Consider the following 27,770-nt stretch of genomic DNA (forward strand, 5'->3'; position numbering starts at 1 on the left):
GGATTTTACAGGGAGGAATTACTCTCCTTTTACTTGTCAGCCAATACATCAGTTGTTTGTTCTTATTGGTCCTTTTGGTGTTTGTTAAACAAATAACCAGGTCTATTAAAAAGCGTGGGGCTTGTTATTTTTGCTGTAGTGTATTCCCATTTGTCTGTTTCCTTTTACGCATCTACATTACAGAGAGCTATCTGAGGGGAGGGGAGATCGAGGATGATAAATCTATGATTGATTATTCTAGAACCTTTTATTGAACTACTGCAAAGGACTTGCATGCTTTACAACTGACTGCTAACTTGGTACACAATTATCTCATAAATCATCTGTGAAACACACAGCCATCCCTGGACACAAAAAAATGGCAATATTGCAACTGTGCCATTTTTTTGTGTCTAGGTTCAGAATAGAAAGTGAAGGTTCAAAATAGAAAGTGAAAAATGCGCTAAGCAGCATGCATCATCTCATTTGGTAGAAAAAAACTAATATAAGGTCCCTGTTTCATACATTTTTAGATATAAAATAACTTTCCCATTATTAGTCTGCAACTTCTCTAGCTCCCAGGTTTCTTGACCCCAAACTGACACATCCTAGCCATAAAATGAAAGTGACATGCTTATGCAAAGGGAAAATGCAGCAATTAAGCACAGCCCTCCCTTCCATTCATCACTGTTTTGTGTCAGAATACTTTGGAATACTGAACCTTGATCAAAACCTTTTGTGTTTTAATACATGGATAAAATTAAACATATACTTGTTCATAGAACATAAAGTCAGTTTCCCTAAACCATTGATGCAAACAGTTAAAGAAAATGTGTAAAAATATCATGTAGAAGAATGAAAGGAAGATTGGCAGCAATGTTAGTCACAGCCACAGCACTTATATTTCCTTATTTTCTGCCTGAAACAATTATTCCCTACAACTGGCCAGATGAAGGATGAGGGCTTTCTCTCTCCTTTTGAACCATTAGTTATGGGCCACTGTGCGAGGTAAAATACTCTACAGTGTCTTGTGACAGGGCTTTTGTTTCTATCAGCCCAAGAAGTGAGATTCTAGAAAAATATTTTTAAAAAAGATATTAATGTTTTTTCTTTTAATGGTGTAAAGCCCAGACCACTGACTTTTTAAAGAGAAGTCTGTGGTCCTCGTTAGATCAACTTTGCTAGAAGATTTCTTTGTATCCATGGTAGTTTGAGATTTATTTATTTTTTTGCATTATATCTTCACAGTCCCCAATTTTTCTTTTCTTCTATTTTGTAAATCATTGTACTTTTTAAGCAACTTTGGATTTTTAGGCTAGTATCTCGCAGTGCTTGAAATATTTTTTGCTATTGGAGAGAAAGAGGGAGGAATATTATTGTTCATGGAAGAGCATGGAAATTAACATGATATAGAAACCCAAGTGCAAGGATAGCATTGTTGTAGTCCCTACTAGCTTTCCCATGATCTCTTGATGGCAAAGCACCTTACATCACTGAGCTGGAAAGGATATTCCAATTTCTGTGCACTTTGGTCTTGCCTTTCTGCTGAGACAGCCAGAGATTATATCAGTCAGGACTCATCTACACAGGAGCTCTCAAAAAAATTAAAGATGTGAATTTACAGTGAATTAGTCAAACCACATTAAATCTCTGTGTAGACATGCTTCTTTAGAATTAAAATGGCCTTAATTCAATTGAGCTCAATTCATTCCCAAGGTAATGTAAAACCAATCTAATTAAGACCACTTTAATACTGAACAGGCATGTCCACACAGGCATTTATGCAGTTTAACTAATCTTCTGTTAAATTTACAATTCTAGTTGGGCTGACCATATGGAAGTCCCAGAAATCCAGGATATCTTCCAGAAAATCTGGGACATTATGTCCCCCCCTTTCACTCTCACCAGGCAGCAGGGGTGGGGGTGAGGGTGGGGCTGCATGCAGGGCAAGCAGGGGTGCCTGTCTGCCCACCTGCAAGGTGCTCTGTACTGCTCCAATGCCCAGCCAGATTGTGCCCCATGGCCCTGTGTTTCCAGGATGCTCATTATAATTCTCAGCATCTGGTCAGGACCAGCCTCTGAAATCCAATACTGTCCTGGCTAAAATGCTACATATGGTCACTCTGCCTCTGGTGTCTCTGAATATGGTTATACTAGCAGTTTACTGCGGGGTCTGGGAGCAGGGCTTTTATCCCCCAATAACTGCATGCAATAAGTGGGATCTTAACTGAGGTAGGTTACCTTTTTTTTAACTGAGGACCAAGCCACTATGTGCTGGGCTTCCATTTACCAGAGGAAAAGAGTGGGTATTCAATTTGTCCAGTAGCCTGTGTATGGTAAAGCCTTACCTCCTTTTACTCAATGGGGAAATTGTTTGCATGTCTGTATATCCACACACAGACATATTGCTCAAGATCTATTACTAGGTGGCTATGAACTTGACCATTACCCTTCTGAAATTACAGCTGCTCTACATAATGACACACATTGCTCTGAGCCTCTTTGTTTCATTGACCCCTGAACAGTACCAAACTTCCAGCTATGCTACTGTGGCACCATTAGTTCAATTAGCATGTCAGTCTGGCTTCGCCGGCTTTTCCAGGGACTTCACTGTGGGTTAACCTAGTTCTAGGGTGTCTGGCTTACCAGGGGAGGGTTTCCCTACTCTGTCTGTAGGCCTCAGTGTTTACCACCAATTTCAGCCTGTCTCTTGGCACTTTTGGCACTCATGTACCTTTTTGTATTTCTGTTTGCATATTGCTGCTCTTTTCCTTTGTAAACCAAAGGAACTGTAGATAAACTGTACATCCTGAGAAAGAGGGTGTTTTTTTAAATGTTGGTAGAAAAAGCTGAGCGATTAGAGGCTTTGTTTCCCCTTCCCCTTTGTAATTTAATAAATTATTTCCTTTAAAATAGACGGTTTCTTTTCTTCCTCTCCAGATAACAGTCTCAGTTTTATATCTTTAGGGTGTGGTAGTGTATTGTTATGTATTGTATATGCAACCATACCAATAAACAGTTTAGTAGTGTCACCTAGTGGCTGACTCTGGGTGTAGAGAACATAATCATGCCATTTTCCAAGTTCTTACCTCTGCTTTGTTCAGAATAATACAAAGAAAAAAATAGCTAAAATAAAAGTGGGTCCACAAAGCAGACCTGAGAAAGTTAACTGGAGTGAAGTGGGGAGAGGACCCAGTCCCCTGGTGGGACCATATAAGATCTGTTGGAGTCTTGTGTCTAAGTCTAGTATAATATGCAAGCCCTACCCTCTGGATTCACCTTACAAGAACAGTTAAGTCAGGGGCAGGCAATTATTTTGTGTGGAGGGCCACTTGCTGAGTTTTGGTAAGCCATCAAGGGCTGCATGATAGGCAGCCAGGGGCAGATAAATATTCATTTTCTAAATTTTTTAGGGGCCTCACGGGCCAGATAGAATGGCCTGGTAGGCTGCATCCAGCCCCTGGGCTGCATTTTGCCCACCCCTGAGTCAAGTGAATAAGGCTAAGGGGCTGAGTTAAGCCATGTCTTCAGCCATAATGCACTTCATAGAAGAGGTGGGCTAGTGGGAAGGGAGAAGTAAATTGTAACTTGTCTAGAGATGTTGACATTTAAGGCCTTGTTACATGGTAAATTTAGGGGGCTTCTGAAGCTCTTAACCCCTGGATTGGCTACATGTTAACACCTTTAAGTAGCTTAAAGCGTTCATTGTGTGTCTTAAAGTTACACCACTCCAGAGCAGGATTATCTTTAATCCCCCTAATTCTGCTTCTGTTCCATTAAGGTGTGGCCACTTTCCACAGCTGTTCTGCCCATGTTGAAGTCCTCCAGCATCCCAGAATGGAGTGGTCCCTCCTGAGTCAGGGTGAGCAGGACACCAGGGCACAGCAGGGCCAAGCACAGCACCTTGCCACCGAGGGATGTCTGGCAGAGCTAGTGCTGCAGCCCTGAAGTACCTGGTGGCCACAGTTCCACAGCCATCCAGACTATCTTGCTGCTTCTGCCAGTGGCAGTGTATGGGGGGTGGGGGCAAGTTCCAGAGGAAAAAAGTATCAGGCCCCTCGGAGCTTAGGCAGTGGCCAGCCAGCTAGCAGCCTGGTAAGCAGCAGTGTGTGTGGGGGGGGGGGAGTGAGGGGGGAGCTCTGGAGGAAAAAATAATGTGAGAGTTGGCTGGGACTTTAACATGTGAAAAGGCACCATTGGAAAGGAGGGAAAGGGCAAGGCCAATTCCAATGGCATCCTTTTACTCAATAAATGACCTTGTCATTACTAACACTATCTTCAGACAATATGGCAAGTACAAAACAACATGGCAACATCCCCACTCAAAGCAATGGCACCTTCTCACCTACATCATTGTAAAAGCATGTCATCTAAAAGATGTCCATATCACATGTGTCATGAGAGGACCAATCATCATTTAGTGAGATGAATCATGTCCATCAGAGCTGTGTTGAAACACTGAAAGCAACCCAAATCAGTCCAAAGACAGTACAACATCAAATGCCTTCACACCCCTAGATACCATGAAGCCCTCCCAACATATCTCAGCAAGAAACTCACCAGTTTTACGATTGAAAATGATCACACTAGTGTTGGGGAAGATTGGCAAGCTCTAAAAGAGACCATCCATGAGGCTTTCATGGAATCAATTGGCTTTATCACTTGATGGCATCAGGACTGGTTTGATGAAAACAATGTTGAGATCTAAGCCATTCTCAATCAGAAAAGAAAAGCTTTCTGTGACTGGCAAAACCATCCTATGTCTAGTCAGAAGCAGGGAACTTTGTGAGAGTTTAAAGCTGAAACCCAAAACGAATGATGGGAAGAGGAGGTAGAAGAAATCCAACAATTTGTTGACAATCATGACATGCAGAGCTTCTTCAGTGCAATCAAGGCTGTGTATGGACCAAATCCTTCCAGACTCACCCTGCTTAGTTCTGAAGACAGCAGTATAAACTTCAAAGACAATGAGTTCATGAAAAACTGATGGAAGAAGCACTACCAAAAGCTCCTGAACTGAGAATTGACAGTGACTGATGAAACCTCCGAATACATCCCACAGCATCCAGTAAGGGAAGCACTTGTCAGTTAATTAACCTCTGAAGAAGTCCACTAGGCAATAAGGGAGGTGAAGAACAACACAGCATCTGGCCCTGAAGACATGCCGGCTGATGTCTTCAAAGTTGGTGGGGAAACTATGCCTCAAAAGCTCCACACAGTTTCTTAAAATCAGGAACACTGAGGAAATTCCTGCTGACCTAAGGAATGTCAATATTGTCAACATTTAAAAAAAAAGGGAGATAAGTCTGACTGTGGAAACTATCAAGGTTTTGCCATCCTTTCCATCTTTGGGAAGATCCTCACTTGAATTCTGCTGAACCGGCTGCTGCCGCTTGCTGAGGAAATCTTTTCTGAGTCTCAGTGTTCCTTAATATCATCAAGAGACACCATGGTCATGATTTTTGAGGCCCAGCAAATCCAAGAAAAAGGCTGAGAACAAGACCAGGAACTGTATCCAAGCCCCTTTATTGATTTGACCGAAGCCTTTGACTATAGTCCCTTATCCCCCTGCCCCAGGAGCTTCACTCATAGCTCCCTGAAGGCTCAAGGCCCCACCCCCCTGGAGCCTCATTCCTGGCACCCTTAGTGTAACCTCAGATCTCGTGGTGAGTTTGGGCACTGCTCCAGGTCCCTGCACCTGACCTGGGCCCTGCTTCAGATCTCATGGTGAGCCTGGGCTTGACCTTATTTCCCACCAGGGATGTGGGGGCTGGGGTTGTAAGGCACCGCATACTTGCCTTTCACTGGGGAGGCAACTGGCCTAGCATTTCCAGGGACTACCCTGCCATGGGCAGCCCCACCAGACCATTCTACCCTTGCAGGGTGTAGTATTCTTTCATACCCAGGACAGGGAACCTCTTTCCATCCCCAGAGTGTTGTAAGCAGCAGCTCCAGCCAGTGATGTCCTTCTGGCTGCATGCAGCAGACTGCTGGCTCTCCTGTTCAGGATCCTGCTGTTATAGCAGACAGCTGGAGCCTGTTCCCAATCAGACAGTCCTGCCTACAGGCAGGCTGCTTTGCTGCTGCCCACCCCCTATGACTAACAGAGTGTACCCTGTGCTCTGTTATAGCTGTCCAGGGAAATGTGTCACCATCCTAAGACTCCTTCATGACCAGATGACTGCCTCTGTCTTATGCAGTGGCTCCACTATGAATCTCTTTGCCATTCGAACTGGTGTCAAGCAGGGCTGTATGACTGCATCAATTCTGTTTTCCATCTTTCTTGTGGTCATCAAGGTGTTTATCCATCATTGCCTGCTATATGGCATTGGCATCAAGTACAGGGTGGATGGGAACCTTTTTGATCTTTCCCGCCTCTGTGCCAAAACCAAAGTTACATCAGCCTTGATTGTGGAACTTCAGTACACTGATGACTGTGCTGTCATTGTGCATACTGAGGAGGACCTACAAATGGCCCTTTACTGCTTCTCTTAAGCATGCCTGGGACATGCTTAACATTGGAAAAACAAAGGTGCTTTATTAGCCTGCTTCAGGCCAGTTATCGCCCCCAATAAAGATCTTTATTGATGGACAGGAGTTGGAGAAGGTTGAACACTTTTCATACCTTGGTAGCCATCTCTCAAAAAAGGCCAGCATCAATAAGGAAATGCAGTTTAGGATCTGATGTGCCAGCTCTGCCTTCAGAAGACTGTATCACTGTATGTTCTATAAGCACAACATCGGGACACAAACAAAAGTTCTATTATATTGGGAAAAAGTAGCCTGGGACAGGTTTACATCGTGATGCCTTGTGAGAGAAGGTACACCTTACTTTGAGGAAAACCATCTTGCCCTGGAGGCAGAAAAATGACAGAAATAAAAGGAAAGGAAACAAGACTGAGAAACTTGCAATCTGACCCTCCCTTTAACCTATCTCCACTTGTGGCATCTTCCAGAGAGTCTGTGGCAATCTTCTTAGCCATCAATGGACTTATCTACAACCCTTAACTTGACCCATGGGAGTGATCAACCTCAACTGTGAGGGATTGCTGACAATGACTTCCTTGACCAGAGGCAAGTGGGGAGCAAGAAAAGAACTGTGACTGGCCTGGATGGTGGAGCTGTGTGTGGTTCTTAACAAAAACCCATGGCTAGCGCTGCTAGAGGAGCATGACAATAGGTCCTATGGTTTCCCAGTAGGTTAGTGCTTAGAGGAATTTGCTCAGGAAGTGGGAGACTGAGGTTCTAGGTTCCTTTCAATCACAGGGAGTTTGAACATACACTTCCGGCCTACTAACTACCAGACCACAAATTAGGCATTGTCCAGTCCCTTCTTCAGCCCTTCTTTTGAAGCTGAGCTATCTGAGAGAGAGATGTAGGACTAGGAGGAAGACAGATGGCAGCTTCCTTAAGAGAGGTCCTCAGTTTTTGCTTGGACTCTTACTCCCAATGTGAAAGAAACCTCCTTCCTACCTTCCATTCAATTAATATTAAATGCAAGGTGCAGTGTCTGAGCCTCAAGAGGAGGGGCCAAAGAGGGGAGTGGATAACACCATCTAGTCATGGGGTTTTGCCCAGCTACAATTTTGGGACTTATGCTTGCTCAGGCAGGCATGTACAGAGCCATGTACCTGCCCAGCTAGAGCACAGGATACTGTACATACTCAGGAACTATGTGGATCTGCACTGTATGTGGAATAGAATTGTAAACTGAAAAATGCCAAAATGGCAATCATTAAATTAAGCAAGCACCATCTGGGCACTTGAAATTAAATAGGATTCTGCCCTAAGGCTAGATACAGACATTCAAAAAAGCCGGAGGCAGAACTGATCTAAGTTATGCAGTTTCTGTAAGTGGCATAGTTTAGATAGATAGCAAACAGAATATACATTCACCTTTTGGTGGTGAGGGGAATATCTTAGACAGGGTTCCACTATTTTTAAACCAGTCTGTGTGTGCTGAACTTCTGTTCTCTTATGGGTATAGACTAGTTTCTGATCACTTGTACCAATAAAAGTATAATGTCTGTACCTGGCTTAAATGTCTGTTTTTAATGAGTTATTTGCCCAATTCCAGAGGTCATAAATTGTATAGTACTTTGAGGCTAACTGGAGGCTGTTAATTTCTCCAGTTAATGTAGGGTTATTTTCTGGCCTAGCCACTAGAAGCTAGATCCTATTCCATCTATTAGGTGCCTAATTTTGATGCTATTCATAGATTCATAGACATTAGGGTTGGAAGGGACCTCAGAAGATCATTGAGTCCAGCCCCCTGCCTAAAGAGCAGGAAGTCAGCTGGGGTCAAAGGATCCCAGCAAGATGGACATCCAAGTGTCTCTTGAAAGCATTCAAAGTAGGTGCTTGAACCACCTCTGGCAGCAGTCTATTCCAAACCCTGGGGGCTCGGACAGTAAAGAAGTTCTTCCTTATGTCCAGCCTGAAATGGTCACAGAGGAGTTTGTGACCATTCGATCTTGTCATCCCTTGGGGCGCTCTGGTGAACAGGTGTTCCCCCAGATCCTGATGAGCACCCCTGATAAACTTATAGGTGGCCACCAGATCACCCCTGAGCCTGCTCTTTTCCAGGCTGAAGAGTCCCATAGCTCTCAGCCTCTCTTCCTAAGGTCTGTTTTCCTGACCTCTGATCATGCGCGTGGCTCTCCGCTGGACTCTCTCAAGCTTCTCCACATCCTTTTTGAATTGTGGAGCCCAAAACTGGATGCAGTACTTCATCTGTGGCCTCACTAAGGCCGAGTACAAGGGGAGAATGATGTCCTGGGATTTGCTTGAGAAGCATCTATGGATGCAAGCCAGCGTTTTGCTTGCTTTACTAGCCGCAGCATCACATTGAAGGCTCATGTTCATCTTGTGGTCAATCATGACCCCCAAGTCCCTTTCATCTGTAGTGCTAGCCAGTGTAGCACTGCCGAGCCTATAAGGATGCTGCAGGTTTTTCTTTCCAAGGTGGAGAACCTTCCATTTTTCAGTGTTAAATGCCATCAGGTTCTCGGCTGCCCATTTCTTGAGCCTGTCAAGGTCAGCCTGGATTGCTGAAGTCCCTGAAAAAATGTTTCAAGGACTTGGGGAAGTTTGTCTCCTTTGGTAGCACACCATGCTCTTGGTTTTACAGCTGTCACAAAAAGCAGCAAGGAGGAGAATGACCCATGCATTGTTTCATAAACTCAAGAGATTTAAGCAGGGTGGAACAGGTTCATTCTTAACCTAAATTCACTTAGGTGCCCAGTAGGTGGAATAGGATCTGGCTGTTGGCTCTCAGGGGACTGTGGAGGTCTGAGACGTATGACATGTGTCCAAGGGTCTGTTATAACTTGTAGTGATAATGTAAGACTCCTTAGAGAAGACTTGAATGAAACATTTATGAGATAGGCTTGAGGTAGAGGACTCAGACCTTGGGGAGGTTGTCATCATGTGGCAGTGCTGAGAGCATGAAAATCTCCCTTTCTCTTTCCTCTGTGGCCTGACATTTGGGTATAAATGAAGGCCCAGTTTATTTTTGGTGATGCATGCACCAGCCTTGTTCCCTGTGAGGGAGGGCATGGAGTGCTTGGTTCTGCTATTAGAATGTGAGAACTGTCATTTATTGGGTCAGGTCATAGGTCCATCTTGCTCAGTATCCTGTGTCACACAGTGGTAGAGAGTAGATGCTGAAAGGGAGAATGAAGTGGGTATAATAAGGGTTTTTTCCACTGTTCCTCTCCCACTTGCAGCCTCCAGGATCTAGGATGTTCTAATTCAGAAGTTGCACCCCTAACTCCCATGTTCAATAGCTATTGATGCCCCTTTCTTCCAAGAATTTGTCCAATCCCTTTTTGAATCTGGCTAAATGGTCAGCTTCCACAGCATCTGGTGGCAAGGAGATCCACACTGTAATTACATGCTTTGTGAAAAAGAATGTCCTTTTGTTAGTTTGAAACTTACTGCCTACTAATTTCATTTTATCACCTCTAGTTCTTGTATAATAATAGACAGTGAGTACCTCTATACGTGCAATTAATGTGACATGATAAACTCCAGTGCAGCTTATGCTGGAGAAAACTGTTCATGTACCTGGGATTGCAGCACTTTTGAGTCAAGGCATGCAGGGGAGGGTGAGGCCATGGGGTGGGGGAGAATCAGCCCCAGGCTTCAGGTGGTTGCATCTGGTGGTGGAGGGGCTGGCTGGGTCATGAGGGTGCTACAGTGCAGGGCTACATGACAGTCAGCCCCCTCACTTTAGCAACCTTGTGCCCCAGCCAGCCCTGTCACCATCTACACGTGTGTTTCAGAGGAATAAATTACTCCACCATAAGATAGTAATGTCCCTGACAGTACTATCCTGTGGTGGAGTTAAGTTACTGTGCCCTAATACTGGTGCAATAAAGCACCCATGTACATGCACCCAGTAAATAATAAATCCCCATTTGCTTTCTCTTTACCGTTTAGTATTTTGTAAACCCTTATTATGTCCCCCCTAGAGTATCTCTTTTCTAAACTGAACTATTTAGTCTTTTCTCATACAAAAGCCCCTCTGTACCACTAGTCATTTCTGTTGCCCCACTCTGTATCTTGTCTAGCTCTTCTATATCTTTTTTGAGGTGTGGTTCCAAAATTGGGCACAGTATTCAAGGTGTGGACATAGTGAATTTAGAAAGGGGCATAATGGTACTTTCTGTTTTGTTTACAATTCCTGTAATAATCTCTAACATTTTGTTTGCCATTTTTATGGCTGCTGAGCACTGAGCTGAAGTTTTTAGTGAACTGTCCACAATGATTCCCATATCTTTTTCCTGTGTGGTGACAGCTAATGTAGAGCCCATCGTAATGTAGGTGTAGTTTGGGTTATTTTTGCCCAGGTGCATCACTTTACGCTTATTTCAATTGAATTTGATCTGTCATTTGGTCGACCATTCAGTCAATGGTGCCAGATCTTTCTATGGTGCCTTTGCAGTCCATTTTAGTCTTTACCACTTTGAATACATTTGAATTCCCACTTTGAATTCCCTTCACTGAGTGGAGGTTTATGCTGCATGAGCAGCTGTAAGAAGTGGCTGAGGCTCCATAGGGTCTCCCTGACTGAGATTTCTGTGGAGATGCCAAACCCTGAGCATCCCGCTGGTCAGACTGGCTCCTGGTCAGCACCTCCGCATTGGGCTGCATTGTTTCCCTGAAGCCATCTTCAGGGAGGGAATGTTGAAACTAATTTGCACTAATATAACCTGCTTCCTAGGCAGACTTTGGTATTACAAGGAGCCTCTGCCAATGTCTATGCTATCCCTGTCTGAATAAATGAAATGAATGAAATCATTCCCTTGTTTTATGTCCACAGTTAAATGCATATTGAGTCTCAGCTGTATCAGGAAAGCTTAGTAGTTAAAGACTGCAGAAAATGGGTTTTGAGCATGAAGCACTCTTGCAATACATAATATTGCTGTATGAAATTTTATTAATTCTGTCTATATTCATGTGCATTTATGTTTTGATCACAGGTATATAAATCTATGCCCCTTAACCTTATTCAGCAAATGGATGATGGTATGATTAAAATGTCCATTACCAGTATTACTAATGGGAGCATCGTGGTAGGTTTCAGTTTAGTGATAGCAGAAGATCTGGACATCCAGTACATTGCCACAGCTTTCCGTGATGCCTTTCAACACAGTTCTTATTTCACAGCTGACAACAACAGTGTCTCCATACATGGTAAGGTGCAATTTATATCACTGTAATTTTTCAAAGCTGGCAAAATGATAAAGAGTATCTTTAGTTTGTGATTTTTGGAACAGAGAAACTGTAAAAAGTGACAGATGAAAAGCCATTATTTTCCCCTAAGTACTTCTGCCAATTCATCCAATGAACTTTTTCAGAGAACATGAAAAGATAAAGCAAGAAATGTGATGCAAGGATGAAAACAACTGCTCCCCTTATCCTAAACCCAACCTAAAATGCAGTATTTCCCTCTACAGTATACTGGTTTCCCCCAGCCCAGGTGCAAAACCATAAAAACCCCAACACATTAATTATCTAGGCAATAATTGTGTCCCTTACACTATCAATTAATATTGCCTACTGCTCACTTGCAAAACTCAGATGAAGACCATCAGTTTGGTATAATCATAAATGGCTACTATACAATTTCTTCTTTACAGATCACGTTTGAGACTGATCAGTAATACTCATTTCTTAACTGCTTCTGAATCCTACTTCACAGATTGATGTATTTCTGGAAAAAAAAAAATTTTAAACCATCACCGTATTTGGTATTCCTCTGTTTCACTATGCTGATTCAAAAGATACAGTTCTAACCTCTCAATTAGAATCTCAGGGAGGATACATGAGAGCTTTATTGAAATATGTGCATTGAATTCAGTGCATTTTCCTTGTCTGCCAGATCTCCAGCTGTATATTCTGAAAGATTTTGAAAACTGTCTGCCCTGATGTGTCCTTTATAACTGTGTCCTCTGCTGCGCTATTCAGCAAGGCATTGTATTTTAAGGGCTATAGTCTGTCACATTTAAGTGACTTCTTGTAGGGCAAAACACTTGTCAGTGCATTGAGGATTCTGAAATTTGACCCTGGAAGTTTAGAAGAGTTCACTTTTGTTTTTTGCCTTCTGATTTAAGCTGTGAGCGCTCAATTTAAATCTTTTATGAATAAATCACCCAAGTACATGATCCCTGTATGGAACAGAGCCTGATTTGCATAAGAAATTTGTGCTGTGCCAGTGACTTACCACATGGTGGTGTACTTCCTCTACTACCACCACCATCATCACCACAGCCGTGTGCCACATAATAAGATGATGACTGTTATCATGGTAGGCTTTCAGCACCTACAAGGCTGTATTTGTCCCCTGCAAACTGTACTAATGAATAGTAGGGGTTTGTTGCAAGGTATCAAGGACTATTTGTGCTGCAAGTGCTAGAGGCTGATGTTACAAGTGTTATAGGTTGGTGCGTCATATTAGTTATAGCAGCAAGTAATAGGAGGAAGTTGGAAACCAGCCTGCATCAATGCTTCCATCTGAACTTGCAAAAATCCCAGAAACCTCAACCATTTTTTTCTTTGAAATTATACATTTTGACTAAAAATGAGAATTCAGATGAAAAATTTCACATTTTTTTTTTCCTTTCCAGCTTTTCAGCCAGCGTATTAAACATTTCCTTCCTTATAGGAATACTTGGGGCTGGGGTGGGGCAGGGGGAGTAACAGCTGTCATTTTTCAGGGAAAAATGAAAAAATCACTGGGGTGAGCGTCATAGGATTTCTCATCAGCAGTACAGAGGGAGGCTCTTGTTGATGGCATTCCTCTAGGCAGTGATATAAGTATTTTTGCTGTATTAGACTCCCGTTAATAGCAGTACTGTACAGTAGGGAACAAGCATAATAGTGACATGATGCTACCAACAAGAACTGGTTTCACAGTGACACCATGAAGGAAGTTCCAGTTTGTGAATAATCAGGACTTCAGTCACAAACTCTCTTTTTTTTCCCTCCCCCCTTAAAAAACAGATTACGATGAATGCAAGAGAGAAGAAGATGACTGTTCAGCGGAGGCATCATGCCATAACATATATGGGTCCTACCAATGCAGCTGTAATGAAGGATTTATTGATCTAAATTCAGACAGGCCCGGAAGAAACTGCAAAGGCAATAATTTCTATTCCCTCCTGACTTTGTTGATGTTCTAATGATCTCGTCTTTGTAAAATCATTTGGTCACATCCATCTGCAATGAGTCTCCACCTCAGGCCATGGAGTTATGTGTAGGATAAATGTGACTCAGGGCGCATCTACATGTGGTGATTTAAGGTGCATTAGCCATTTTTAAGGGGCACTAAGAGGCATGGGTCTACACGTATGCACCCTTAATGCACCTTAAAAATGGTGATTTTAGGCTACTTGCATCTAAATTTAATCCCTGCATGAAGCAAGTGTCAAATATAGGTGTGATTAGTTAAGGCACTTTAACCCACATATAGACGCTGTAAGGCACCTTAATGCTATGTGACTGAGCAGGCTGAGGGGTCCTGTGCTGTAGCGGTCTGGCAGCAGCAGTCCCTGTCAATGTGCAGTAAGTCAGCAGAGGGAGTAGCGGTGGGAGGATGCCTGTCAAAGCACCAGGGACAGGACTCTCCATGACTCCCTGCAGGGGAAGGGGGCAGTGCAGTGTGGGCACAGCCTTTGTAGTGGCTCCCCTGTGCCTTTCCCTTAGAGCAGGTTTGCTGGCCAGGTAGTGCAGCCCTACAGAGCCAGGACACCTCATTGCTTGCCTGGGATTCAGGATCCCTCAGAAGCCTGCACTGTCTAGGGTGCTGACCAAAGCAGACTGCCCAGCGAGCTGCATTAAGGCAACTTAAGGTGTCCATGTGTAGACGTGCACCTAAATCACCTTAATGCACCTTAAGCTAAGGCGCATTAAATTTAGGGTGCATAAATTCACATGTAGATATGCCCTCAGTGTGTGAAAACATATCTGATTAGAAAAAAAGTGTATTTTGGTGTATCTTTAGTGTTTGTATTAGTATTTCTATTATTATACTCAGTAGATTTTCGACATGCTTTTTTCATTGCAAGAGTATGAGCATTTGATGGGGTCAGGCCATTCTCATTATTTTTTTAACAATGATTTTTTTTCTTATTTTTGCCCTGACAAGTTAACAGAACTATTACAAGCACTAGTTATTTTCACAAGCATTAACAGAGGGAGCAGCAGAGGCAAAAGAAAAGAAACTATAAATCAGAGAGCAGGCAGTTTTAGTCACATTAAATACTAAAGTTATTAATGATTTGTTTGTCTATACTCATTTCATCCAGTTTTTTCCAGGTTTTCTCAAATAATTTACTGTTTAGCTAAAATAGGTGGTTTGATTTCACAGATCCTTTGACCACATTTTTTGTGGTTTGTATTTGTTTTTGTAGCCATAGTGATAAATTACAGGTATTGACTGAGGTCACAAGGCTTGTAAATATATACTGGTCTTGGTTTGATGCCAGTAAATCAAGAAACTTTAACACTATAATAGTAAAGATTTGGGAAAGATGTTTCTGAAATAGTTTCTGCTCCTTTTCTTTTCTTTTTTTTCCTGGCATCAAATCAGGAATTTTTCAATTAGGGATATTCTTGAAAGATATGAATGGTTTCCTAAGAGGTTCTTTTTCCAATGTAAATTGCAGGATAGATGCTATTTATGTGTATAATTCAGTAAAATGTTGCATAACAGAGTCTATATGACCCCAGCTGCACCCACTATTAGTTATGTGGGTGTAGGCCATTTACATTGCCACTATCAATGATGGATGAAGACAGGTATTGTAGGTGTTGTTAAAAAAAAATACAGGTTAACTGACTAGGTAGGAAGAAGGATTAGAAGGAGGAGTTTAGTGTTTAGTGCCCATATGCATATTACTCCCCTCAATTCTCTCCCCTTCCTCCCCCTGCCAGAGAAACCCCCCATTTGTTATTCTTCTCACTAAATCTGTTTACATTTATCCTTTTGTGAATGACAGTGTAGTTAAGCATTGGAACAGGCTATCCAGAGAGGCTGTGGAATCTCTATCCTTGAGTGTTTTTAAGATCAGGTTAGATGGACACTTGATTGAGCTGATATAGTCAGGACAATCCTGTTTAGAGCTGGGGGTTCTACTAAATGACCTCTTGAGGTCCTTTTCACCCCTACATTTCTATTATTTTAAAATATGTATTTGTAATACACATCTTCTGTACCTGTACCATGCTGCACTCCAGATTTTTCCCAAGTGGTCAAGGACAGATATTTAAGTCTAGAGACATACATTTCACATAAACTGGTATCAGTGAGTGGAAACCAGTTCAAATCTGTAACACAACAGAAGTTTAGTGTGTTTCAAAATTGCCAAAACCAGTTTAAGATAAACCTGGATGGATATATTATCAGACTTAACTGATTTATGTTAAATTGGTTTACTTCTGTCCCAGATCCCCTACAGATTCAAGTTAACTCACAGTCCCCCACTATCCCAGGATGCTTTGCACCTCCCCTGCAAACCCTACCTGGCAGGGTGGGTGGGCTAGCTTTGACCCAAACTGTCTGCTCCAGGTGAGCAGAGAGGTGTGCTCTGGCACCCTTCAGCATCTGGCCTGAGACACCGCAGGTATATGGCTGCATTTTCCAAATCAAAGGTGAATTTTTGTTCACTTGCTTATCAGTTAAATCTATGCAGCTTAGGCTAACCTGCAAAAATTGAATTGATTCTGCTTTGGGCTTTTTGACTGTCTGCACTTAGCCCAAATGTCTGGCACTAACAAGTAGAACCAGATTTTCTAAAGAGCTTTAGTGCAACTTAGGCACCCTTATGAGGACCAGACTTCCCAAATTGCTCAGCAGCCAGCGGCTTTTATTGTGAAGGTTTGTGCAGCAAAATCTGACCACTCATTTTTGTGCCTAAATGAGAGCTGATCAGTTTTTAAATTCTGGATTCCAAAAGACTTATGGAAGCTGAATACACATTGCGAGTGAATCAGTTATTGCATTTCTAGAGACATTGAGTTTTTTCCTGTCATTTTTAATCAAGAGAAAGCTCCATTGTGCAGTACCTGCAAGTGATCAGTTAAGAAAGAAATCTACTTTTTAGCCAATAACTGAGTTTCCTTCTTAAAAAAAATTCAAAATAAAAGGAAGTCCTTAAGAAATGAGTTAGGGTCTACAAATTGGATTAAATCTTTTTATTCCTCTACAGCATTTCCTCCCAGTGGTAGTCCTGCAGCTACAGATGACAATCCTGCAGGCAGCACAGTTTTTCCTATGGCACGTTCACTGCCTTGGGCACATGTATCTTCACTTGCTGCAGGAGATTCCTTTGCTACTAAACCCAAAGTTCTGGAACACGCTATGTTCTCTAGCTCTGCAGTACCGCAGGCCTCCCTAGACTCTATGTCAAATGTCTACCATTCTCCACCAGTCACCCCTCTCCCATTCATTGCCTCTGCCCAGAGGCTTTCTATAAAAGATGCTGTGAAGGTATTCTGTGAAATTGAGAAGATTGTCATTGCAATTCAGAAGAAATTTCTGCAGCAAGAATCTATCCCAGAATCTTCGCTTTACCTTGGGGAACCTCATTGCAATGTGAGCTTCAGCAATGACACCTCTGTTGTACTGCAGACAGGGTGGAACGAATGTGCAGCTGAAGTACAAAGTGTAAGTCATCTGAGTGGGTGAATATGAAGAAACATCCAGGTCCAATACGTCTGTGTCCCTACTGAAGGTAGTAGGAGATACTGGACTACGGTGTGCAGTGGGGCAGTTAGTTCTTGTCAGAGATTCCTGCTCTGATGAACCAAGAACTCAGCTCTTCTTGCACAGTGAAAAGTGATCCTTAAACCTAGGTGGGAAGTAAATGGAAGGGAGATGTTGTTGTCTCCAATGCATCCAGAATTCTGACCTGCTTCCCATGCCACCTTGGGTTACAAAAGCCCCTAGTGGTGGTCTTCTCTTGATTTTCATAACCTCTACCTTTTTTCAAAATATTTTTTACTGTAATATCTAAATAAATATCCCAAGCAATGCTGTACTAAATAGTAGACACTGAGGAGTAAGAACCTTTTGTGGAAAAGGGTATGGCATCATATATATCTCATATGCCACACTCACAGAACATGAGTCATAAATGCTGAGTATTTTCATGGAACAGTGACCATTGTGGCTTAATTGAGAAGAGCAGGTTTGTTCAGTTGAGAAGAGTATTTTCTAGTCCTGAAATGACAGAGGTAATAGATGCTGACATGTTTGGTTTTCATGGCAAGGAGCATACAGAATTCCTGAGATATTGCTTATGGTTACCAGAAATAGTTCACCAGGGGGACTATGGTGTTCTCAGAAACATTAAGGTTCATAAATTGTCCCTGGTTCCTTCTTATTTTTCAGAATCTGACTAACACCTTAGTGAAAACAATACTTCGGAATGATATTTCCTTGCAGGGAGTTATCCACCACTTGAAGATTGTAAGCCCTATTCATTGTGTATTTCAAAATGACCTCTTGACTTCATCTGGATACACTCCAGAATGGTAAATAAAACCTTTCTTTGACTTCAGATGCTAATGGGTAGAACTCTGTAGCTGTGGGGGGAAAGAAATGCTATGTTCTAAGCTGTACTCTAGGAACATTACAATAAGTGATGGAGGCGAGGTAGCAAGAAGGGCTACAGAGGTGATCACTGGCATGTGAGACCCTGCAGGAGCAGCTTTAGCAGCAGGGGTTGCCCTTGCCCCCTGAGTTACAGACTAGGGGAGAAGGGAGGGCAGACAGTGGAAGAAGCAGGGCACAAGAAGGTGAGGCCCTGCCCCCTCTGCTCTTAAGTGAATCAGTGATTCTCAACATTTTTAGACTCAAAGCACCCCTCCATATCTTTTCTGAACTTAGATCTATTTAAAACGCTCCCTTCCCTCCCTCCCTCCCCCCACCCCTTTTTGGGTGCATGAGTGATGTGTGCCACCAATCTTGATTCAGAAGACCATGCGCTTCAGGTATCAAAGTTTGGGAAATGCTGTTCTAGTGCATTTGCAAACCTTGGCCCTTCCTCCTTATCCCTATAACAGAGATCCTATCTGGGCCTTGGTTACTGGACCATCACCTCCCTCCTCTCCATCACTCCCCTGCAGCATGTCCAAACAGTTGTGTCCTTCTCTTGTCATTCTGAACAGGTCACTCTCTCTTTGAATCCCTTCATTGGCTTCCTCTTGTCTTCTGCATCAAGCTTTAGCTCTCCTGGTTCTGAGCCTTGAAGTAAGGTGCAATCCTCTTCCCTTGGTGTTCTCTCCTTACACTGCCAGTACACTTCACCCTCTGTAGCTTCCTACTCTCATCTCCACCACTCTTTTCCATACTTCCCTTAGGTCTGCCAATGTAACATGGACTGACCCTCTCCTGAAAATCCTAGCATCATGTTGGCTAGCTGATTTCTTCCTCACTCTGGTGGTTCATGGATGCCAGAAAACCAAGCTTTATATTTCTCACCTATAGAAACATACTATTGAATCTATGATCTTTAAAATTGTCTTTGCAGGGTTTACACCATTTTTGAGGATTTACATGGATCTGGACACTTTATTACTGAAATGCAGCTGTTCGTTGGAAACTCTCCAATACCCAAAAATTTCAGCATTTCAGCCAGTGATGACATACTGATTGAAGTAGGAATTTATAAAGAGGGAAGCAAGCTCAAGGTGGTCCTCACTGAATGCTGGGCAACTCCATCCAATAATTCAATGGATCCTCTGTCATTTGTTTTTATTAAGAACAGGTATAGCATATTCTGCAGCTGGAAGTGATGTGCCAGCTTTCTAGCAGTATTACCTTTTAGCTTGAAGACCGTTCTGTGTAAGTTAAGATGGCTATTTATACATTTTCTTTTAAGTTCTCTTTTTTATCTGCCATCCAAGAATCATTCTTCTTTTCAAAATAAATACCTCAGACAATTTAAAAGGGATCTTGGTGAGGTTGGGGCCTTCCCTTAGTATTTGTAAAGGAGACATTTTTTAGGTGTTGGTTTTGATCCCTGATGTGATGGAGGCAGCTTTGGTCATTAGAACCACAGATTCATTTGACAAAATGAACTTGACTAGCCTGTGGCAAACTAACATCAGCCGTTCAGCAGTAAAAGGTATTCCATATGTGAACTCCATTTCCTTTCTACTTTTTGTAAGCTCAGGATTAAATTTGGTTTCCTTCCCCCACGCCTCCTTCCCTCCCCTGCCCCCTCACAAATACTGATACTGCAGTACCCCACTAATGCTTGTCTTTGAATTTCCTGTTCTGTTTAGATGGCCCAGTGCTATTGTCCAGTGGTACTGTTCAGGGGATAAGTCTACAACCAGCATCTTGTTACCACTGTCCATGATAGAGAATACTATATAGAATATCTAGCTATCGATATTCAAAAACAGCTTAAAAGCTGAATTACAAAGTACTGTTGCCAGGGTATATAACTCTAATAGCTCTTAGTTATTTTGTGTGTGTTCCTGTTCCTGTGTTTCAGCTGCCCAGTCCCAAATACTTACACATCTCTCATTGAGAATGGGAACTCAAGCAAAGCTCAGTTTAAACTGAATATCTTTTCCTTTGTCAACAATTCTGTGGTTTATCTCCACTGCAGAATTCGCATTTGTGTAGAGACTCCTGAAAGCACCTGCAGGACGGTAAGGGGTTTGCTCCTTTAAACTTTTTCTATGTGACTATGTCCTATATACTACTCCAGCTGGAAAATATGCTTCCAAAAATGTATTGGCGTCCTCATCCTTTCTTCTACATTGCCTTTCTTTTTTCAACTGGAAGCAGTGAGAGGTAGAGAAACAATACAGTCATATGTAAGCCCCCATCTTCCCCTCTTTCTGTTTTCCATTGCCTAGTTCAAGTATGGAACTTAAAAAGTGGCATGAAAGGTTGGGAGCTAGGTGGCTTAGCCTTTTACTCTCAAATTGGTGATTACTGATCTTCAATGACTGAAAGAAACCTATCATCTGATTACTCTTGCAAAAAGAGCAGCTAGTCTCAATACTGCTCCTCACTGCATCTACACCACAAAAATGGTCAACTAGCACCTTTACTCATAGTAATGGCAGAAAATTCAAGAACAGAATAACAGTCCATATTTTTCCCTAAGCACTGTTTCCACATATCACGGCTTTGGCACTGTGTGAGGAAGCTTGCATGGTAACTATCTAGTTCCATGGAGCTAGGTTTCTAGTACCGTCAATCCAGCACCTTTTAATAATTACTTTAAAATAAGATAATAATGAGCAATATGTTGATGACATAATCTGTGTCAACCTTTGTCTTCTGAGTGTAATAAAAAAAGACCATAGTTTCTATGTAGTTCCAGGCATATACCATATACTATTCCACCTTTATAATTTGTTGCTCATGGAAACAAGAATAGGGACTCTCTGCTGGCTTTCTCTTTTTACTGAATATATAAGGATCTTTTCCTTTTCTTTTGCCAAAATTATTTTCATTGGCTCTTTGATCCCTTATGTAAGAGTTTTCTCTAGCCATATATCATTCAATTTTGCCTCAATACAAAGCAAATGATACCTCCTAGTAGGGCATATGAGATGAAAATCTGTTCCTGTCTCAAGTTACAAAATTCTCCCCAGAGAAAACAGAAAAGAGGAGTTAGACATTCAATTGAAAAAAAAAAAAAGGAAGGCAGTAGGTCTGACAGCTAATTATTTATGTAAGATTGAATATTTAAAGTAACACCATGGTTTATAGGGCTTGACAATTTACTTGACTATAACTTTAGTTTCTATTTGACAAAATTAAACAAAGAAGAAAAGGTAATAGGGTTAGAGTTCTCTTCTTCCCTAAACACACATTCATTTGTCAAAATTAACTTGACTGGCCTGTGGCAAACTAACATCAACCTTTCAGTAGTAAGAGGTATTCCTTATGTGAACTCCATTTGCTCCGCATGTGCCTGTACATCTGGATTTGGCCATAGTGTTTTAAAAGGCGGGTAAGTATCATTAGCTCCATTTTACAGAGGGAAAAACTGCAGGGCAAAGAGGGGCAGGAATTCTCCCAAGCTCACGCAGTTAGCTAGTAGCAGAGCAAGGAACAGAATATATGATCATGTCTATGCTGCTTCTCTGCTTCTCAGGACTACTGCTGAGGAAATGAACCCTGCCTAGTTGCTCTTGTGCTGCCCTCACTCAAGCCTGGTTTAGAGCCAGTGTATTTGATTTAGTGGTGGTCCTGAATGTATGCCCAAGTGATAGCCCACGAGGTGAGGCTGGAGTGTGTGGCCAGGGTCATCTAATTCAGATGTGCTCTCTAATTGCTAGGTTTGGTTATGGGTGGAGAGGGAGTGACTGGATTGCCGTTCTGGGCTTGGCAGGGATGATGTGTAAACATGGAGTAGGTTGCCAAAGTCTCAGCCCAGCAACATCTTTGCTACTTCTCCCCTTTTGTAAAGAAAAGGTAATACAAGGTACATAATCTGGACAAAGCCCAGTTGGGAGGAAATGTAGGGAGCATTGCAGGGCAGACTCATGCACAAACCTACTGATGGACTAAGTGTTTAAATAAATGATCTTACTTCCTAGAATCTGTGATATCCTGTTTTTATGTAATAGGTGATATGTCAATCTCCTACAGGACAAAGTTGTAGTACCATGGACTAGATTACCATGTTAATTTGGTACCGTGGTAATAATCTAGTACCATGGACTAGATTAGCATATTTTTTGCATCCCACATGACCCTAAATAAGACATGCACCTTGGTTTGGAGAAGGCAGAATGAAGAAAACGATTTTTCCAGAATTCTTGCTGCATTTAGCTCAGTCACCTTCCCTTTCCTGCTCAGGCAAAAGCTAGTTTTAACTCTTTCATAGTTGAATTGGCTGTGAGGATGCGTAAATGAGATTAAGATTAGGCTGTCTCTGCTTCAGTTCATTTGTGAAAAGGTTAAAACTATAGCTACTGCCAAAGCCTGGACTTTCCCCCTTCCTCCACGTGGCCGCTGGGTAGAGAAAAGGAAAAAAGCAGCAGTCATTTTACAACATTTTTGTGCTTCTATTCCAGGCGAAAAAAATCAGCTTCCCCACTTAAGACTGAACTCCAATTTTTGGAGGGTTTATTTTTGGGGGAAATTCATTGTCTTGTTTTTTGCTACAACCACAGGTTTTGTTGAGAGAGGATCTGCAGTAGATGTAATGTACATCATGGTGTGTTGAAGTGTTTGATACAATATTTTACAAAGTATTACTTGCCTATTTAGTCCAAAGTAGCGTGAACATGAAAACTGGCTGAAGAACTACACACAAAGGGTAAAGAGCAGTGAACAGATCTGAGGAAAAGACTAGGAGGAGCTACAGAGATCAATATTGTATTTGTTATTATCTTAACATCTTTTATTAGATGGGCCAGGGGAAGACTGTGCCAACCCAGAAGCTCCAGAAACTGGTACATGAAGCAAGGGGGAGTTCCCACTTTTATACAGAAAATCATAGGGGTTAGGGTCACAAGCCAAAGGGACCAAAGGGAGAGAACAGGTAAAAGATAAAGAAACATCAACACTGTTATAAAATACACTAAGGGTTCAAAATATGGAGGGGGGAGGGTTGGGGGGCGGGGTGGAGGTGGGGACTGAGCCTCCTATAAGAGACGAGAGCCCTGCATAAGAGACAAGAGCCCCCATCCCACACGGCACCTTTTTAAGTAGCTCGGGTGGTGGTGGCAGCAGCTCCTTCTGGCTGCCACCGTCACAGAAACCCCCATGAGTTGGAGTTTAATTCAATCCCTGCATACACTCAGCACCTCAATTTCTGCCACACACCACTGGAGGTGTCCCCAAACAAGGTTTTAGTTCCTAAAGTGCTCAAACAGCAGCCTGCAGCTGCCCCCAAATCTGAGTCCAGCTCCTTCAGTCCACAGTCCTGACTGACTGAGCCAGTGAGATCTTCAGCTCCGCTGCGTGCTTCTCTGTGTAGGGCTGACCAGGTTCCATATGCAGGCTGCTCTTTCTTGTCCTTACTCCAGCCTCAAGCTTCCTCTTCCCCTGAATGTTTCTGGGAGTTGCAGTCCAAATTAACAGTCAGCACAGCTCTGCAGACTGCTCCCTGGTTCCACCTGCTGTTACACATATTACACTTACATTACAAGACTAAATACATTAATTCCGGCTGATCTCAATTAGAGTGGTTTCATGATGGCCTATTTTCATGGACTTAATCAGAAAGACTCCTGGTTTACAGCAAGGGAGGTGAGAAGCTTTTTCTACGCCATCTTTCTTGTAGGATATGGAACAAGAATGGAAAATGCATTGCCTCATATTAATGAAAGTTTATCTCTTATGCCAGGGGTTTCAACCTTTTTTAGTCTAAGTACCCCCAGTGGCCAGACACTGAGCAGGGAGGGCAGGTAGCGTGTGGTTGAATGCCGAGCAGGGCATGGGGTAGCACATGGCCGAACGCTGAGTGGAGGGAGGGGTAGCACACAGCTGAACACTGAGGGGGGGTAGCGTGTAGGCAGATATGGAGCAGGGAAGCAGGGATGGCTTGTGGGCGGGCGGGACAGAGTGCCACCACCTCCCAGGAGCAGGGCTAGGGTAGGGTGAGGGCAGGGAAGCTCACTGGGCGGGGTGAGGGCAGCGGTGTTCCTCTGTGGGGCTGGGAAGCTCACCAGGCTGGTGTGTGGTGGCGGTGGTCACCATGTGTAAGCTTTCCCACCCTGCAGAGGGGCACCGCTGCCCTTACCCTGCTGTGGTCCTGCTCCTGGGAGGCAGTGGTACTCCATCCCTGCCCGCCCTAGGACCGGTCCAAGTACCCCCAGGGGTATGCGTACCCCCAGTTGACAACCCTGGTCTTATGCAAATACTGTTAATTTGGTGCATATTATGAATTTAATTTCAAAATGGCCTTGTGCAGGATTAGGAGAGGATGGTGGAGTGATGAGAACTTTGTAGAAAACACAGGAAGATGGGAAAAGGAAACCATCAAGACAGTCAGAGCAGGGGAGTGAGGGGCATTTGGAAACTATTGGGTATGTCAAAAAAGGATGCAGGGTACAGAGAACCACTCAGAATGCCGAAGTAAGAGTGTTAAGGGTCACCAAAAAAATGGTGGGAAAATTGGAGAGAAGCAGGACTGGGCCTTGGATGCCTAGGTTGAACTGATTTATTGTACAGTTGATTGATTTATGGGCCTGGCTGCAGGCCCACATGTTACCAGACCTGTGCAGAGAGGGAGAACTGGTGCTGTTAGGTTAGAATCATAGAACTGGAAGGGACCTGTAAGATCATCAAGCCTGGTCCCCTGCCAAGGGCAGGAAAGTATTGGTCTCAGATGAGCTCAACAAGGAGCTTGTCCAGCCTCATCTTGAACACCTCCAAGGACGGGGAGTGCATCACCTCTGCTGGGAGTGTGTTCCAGATTCTGGTGACCCTTACAGATAAAAAGTTTTTTCTTATGTCCAGCCTGAATTTACCCTCTATTAGCTTATGCCCATTGGTCCTCGTCCTGCCTTGAGGTGCCTTCCTGCTCCTCTACATCTTGATGCTTACCCCTGGTGTACTTGTAGGCAGCTATCAGATCTTCTCTTACTCAGACTGAACAGGCCCAGTTCCCAGAGTCTCTTCCCATAGTGCCTATCCTCCATGCCCTTAATCATACGGGTGGCCCTTCTTTGTACCCTGTCAAGCTTATCCACATTCTTCTTGAAGTGCGGTGCCCAGAACTGGGCACAGTACTCCAGCTGCGGCCTCACCAATTCTGAATAGATGGGGAAGAGCACCTCCCTGGATCTATTGGCCACACATTGGCTGATGCAGGCCAGAGTTCTATTTGCCCTGCTGGCAACCTCATCGCTCATGTTCATCTTCTGGTCAATCACAACCCCCAGGTCTTTCTCAGATGCTGTGCCAGCCAGTGGACCACCACCCATTGTTTAGTTATGGTGAGGGTTCTTCCTACCTAGGTGAAGAACCCTGCTGTTCTCCCCATTAAATCTCATCTGATTCCATTCTGCCCATGAATCCAGTCTGTCAAGGTCGTTCTGGATCTTTACCTTATCTGCTGATGTGCCCGCATTTCCCCTCAGCTTGGTATCATCTGCAAACTTAATCATTGAGCTTTCCACCCCATCATCCAAGTAATTAATAAATATCTTAAAGAGCATGGGTCCAAGCACTGATCCCTGGGGGACACAACTGGAGACGGCCCTCCAGGATGAGGCCATCCCACTGATTACAACTCTCTGGGAGCAGCCTTTGAGCCAGTTGTCCACCCACCTCACTGTAGACTGGTTCAGCCCAGTACCCTCCAGTTTGTTTGAGAGCATGATGTGGGAAAAAGAAACAAAGGCTTTACTGAAGTCTAAATAAATTCAAGGTTGCTAATTCCTTTCATATAGTGGGTAGGGAAGGACTGAAGCCTTGGTGCTGATCCACCCCTCTCACTGAAAAAGTTGGGAAATCAAGTTGTGTCAGGAAAAGGTTTCAGAACCTGTGGAGAAAGGAAGGATTGAACTGCAGTTCTGAGTCCCAGTTTGATTTTTGCTGTGTTTCTTCACTACTCCTTATTTGGCCTGGCTTCACAGTTAAGACCTGACCTTAGCTCAGAGGTTTAGAATACATTCTTTTTTTCTCTCAATCTTGTCATTCCTCATTTTCTTGGTATGGGAGTCTTGGACTCGCTCAGCTCTGGAATGGAAAAATTTAGGTGAAAAAAACCTCTCATAATAGGAAATGGCTAAGATTCAAAATTCTGGTTTTGGAAGAAAGTAGGACAGAGCCATGTATATAACATTAATGTTATTGTAGCCTGGATAGTACCCAATTATGTACTCCCCTCTCCAGTTGAAGGGAATGTTAGCAGGGCAAGTGGATTGTGGGGTGAAACTCCCCACTACACGCAGTTTCCTCCTTCTCCTATAGAGTAAAGCCAGGATACGTCTTAGGACTTTAAGCATATACAAATGTATTAATACATAGGAAGAGTTAAAGATGGAACATATATTAAAAACATGGAAACTATGTGCAATATATATACTCTGGATGCAGGTGAGGGATCTGGGAAGCAAAGGTCTCAGTAAACATCATGCAACCTTATGCTCTAGTGAAATACTAACCTACAAAGCATGAGGTGCAAATTCACAAAATATGAGATGCAGGGTTCACAAAATATGAGACACAGAAACATCAGATGAAAAAGCTACGTCTCTAAAAGGAACAGAAGAACAGCCCTTGTTGTCCTGGGGCAGTGGCAATGCCCCAAAGATAAGGAGAGGCAAAAGATCCCCAGGGCCCTTCAGGCTCCCTGCTACCCAGCTTGAATAGCCCACGAAAGGAAACCCTCAAGACCCCTGGGAGCCCTTTCCCTTTGGGGCTTTCCCTTCGGCTGCTAGCCCCAACTGATGGGGTGGAATCCCTCCTCCCCTGTGAGAATCCTCCTTCCCGGGGCAACTCACAACTTTCTGGGACCAATGAAGCTGCACTGGTTGCCCTGGGCAAAGCATTTCCTCCCTCAGCAGGGAAGTCCTCAGCTGCCCATGACTCCCTCTGGCCTGGGCCCTCTCTAGGCCCTGTGCATTGTCCTGTGCACCGATGACTCTTCTCTGCCATGTGTCTGGCCTTGTGCCAGGGGTTGGAGATCTGAGCCACCTTGTGCAGTACTGGGGTCTTGGTCCATCCCCAGGTCCTCTGTGCACCACCTGTGCACCGTGTTCCCAGCCTTGTGCCGGGGATTAGAGACCCGAGCTGCCTCGAGCAGCTCCTGGATCCCAGACTGCTCCTGGACCCTTTGCGCACTGGCTGTGCACTGACTGCCTGGTCTCGTGCCAGGGGTTAGAGACCCAAGCTGCCTCATGCAGCTCCCAGGGCCTCAGTCCCTCTCGGACTCTCCATGCACCAGCTACGCACCAAATGCCTGGCCTCATGCCAGGGGTTGGAGATCTGAGCTGCCTTGTGCAGCTTCCAGGGATTTGGTCCCTCTTGGACCCTCCGTGCACTGCTCTCCACATTCCCTCGCGGCAGGGCTGGGGGATGTTGCTGCTTTCCCCTCCCCATTCGACGATTTTCTTCTGGGCTCTTCAGAGGCAACAGCCTTGCCCCACTGGCCAGCTCTGCCAGCTCTTCTTCACCCTCTTCTCTGTTCCTCATTGCAGCCACTTGTGTGCCTGGCATGCTGCTTTTTTATTCCCTTAGGGGTTACACCCCCAGATTGCAAATGGACTAATCAGAGAGAGAAGGGGTTAGGCCCCTTTCAGGTCTGGCTCTTCACCTTGCCCCTGGGTAGGGGCAGGGCAGGCCTCCCCTG

General features: G+C 43.7%; 1 protein-coding gene across 1 annotated transcript in view; it reads left to right on the forward strand.

Moving 5' to 3' along the window:
* LOC102567714 (uromodulin-like 1) overlaps positions 1-27,770 on the forward strand; it is a 79,393-nt gene that overhangs the window by 42,281 nt on the left and 9,342 nt on the right. Inside the window, exons 13-19 of the mRNA XM_059724348.1 lie at positions 10,781-10,797; positions 11,466-11,679; positions 13,489-13,660; positions 16,708-17,152; positions 17,879-18,021; positions 19,020-19,256; positions 19,992-20,151. Of these exons, the coding sequence (XP_059580331.1) occupies positions 10,781-10,797; positions 11,466-11,679; positions 13,489-13,660; positions 16,708-17,152; positions 17,879-18,021; positions 19,020-19,256; positions 19,992-20,151 (1,388 nt within the window). The remainder of the gene's footprint in view (positions 1-10,780; positions 10,798-11,465; positions 11,680-13,488; positions 13,661-16,707; positions 17,153-17,878; positions 18,022-19,019; positions 19,257-19,991; positions 20,152-27,770) is intronic.

The sequence above is a fragment of the Alligator mississippiensis genome, chromosome 1, assembly GCF_030867095.1.
Source record: "Alligator mississippiensis isolate rAllMis1 chromosome 1, rAllMis1, whole genome shotgun sequence".
Classification (NCBI taxonomy): Eukaryota; Metazoa; Chordata; order Crocodylia; family Alligatoridae; genus Alligator; species Alligator mississippiensis.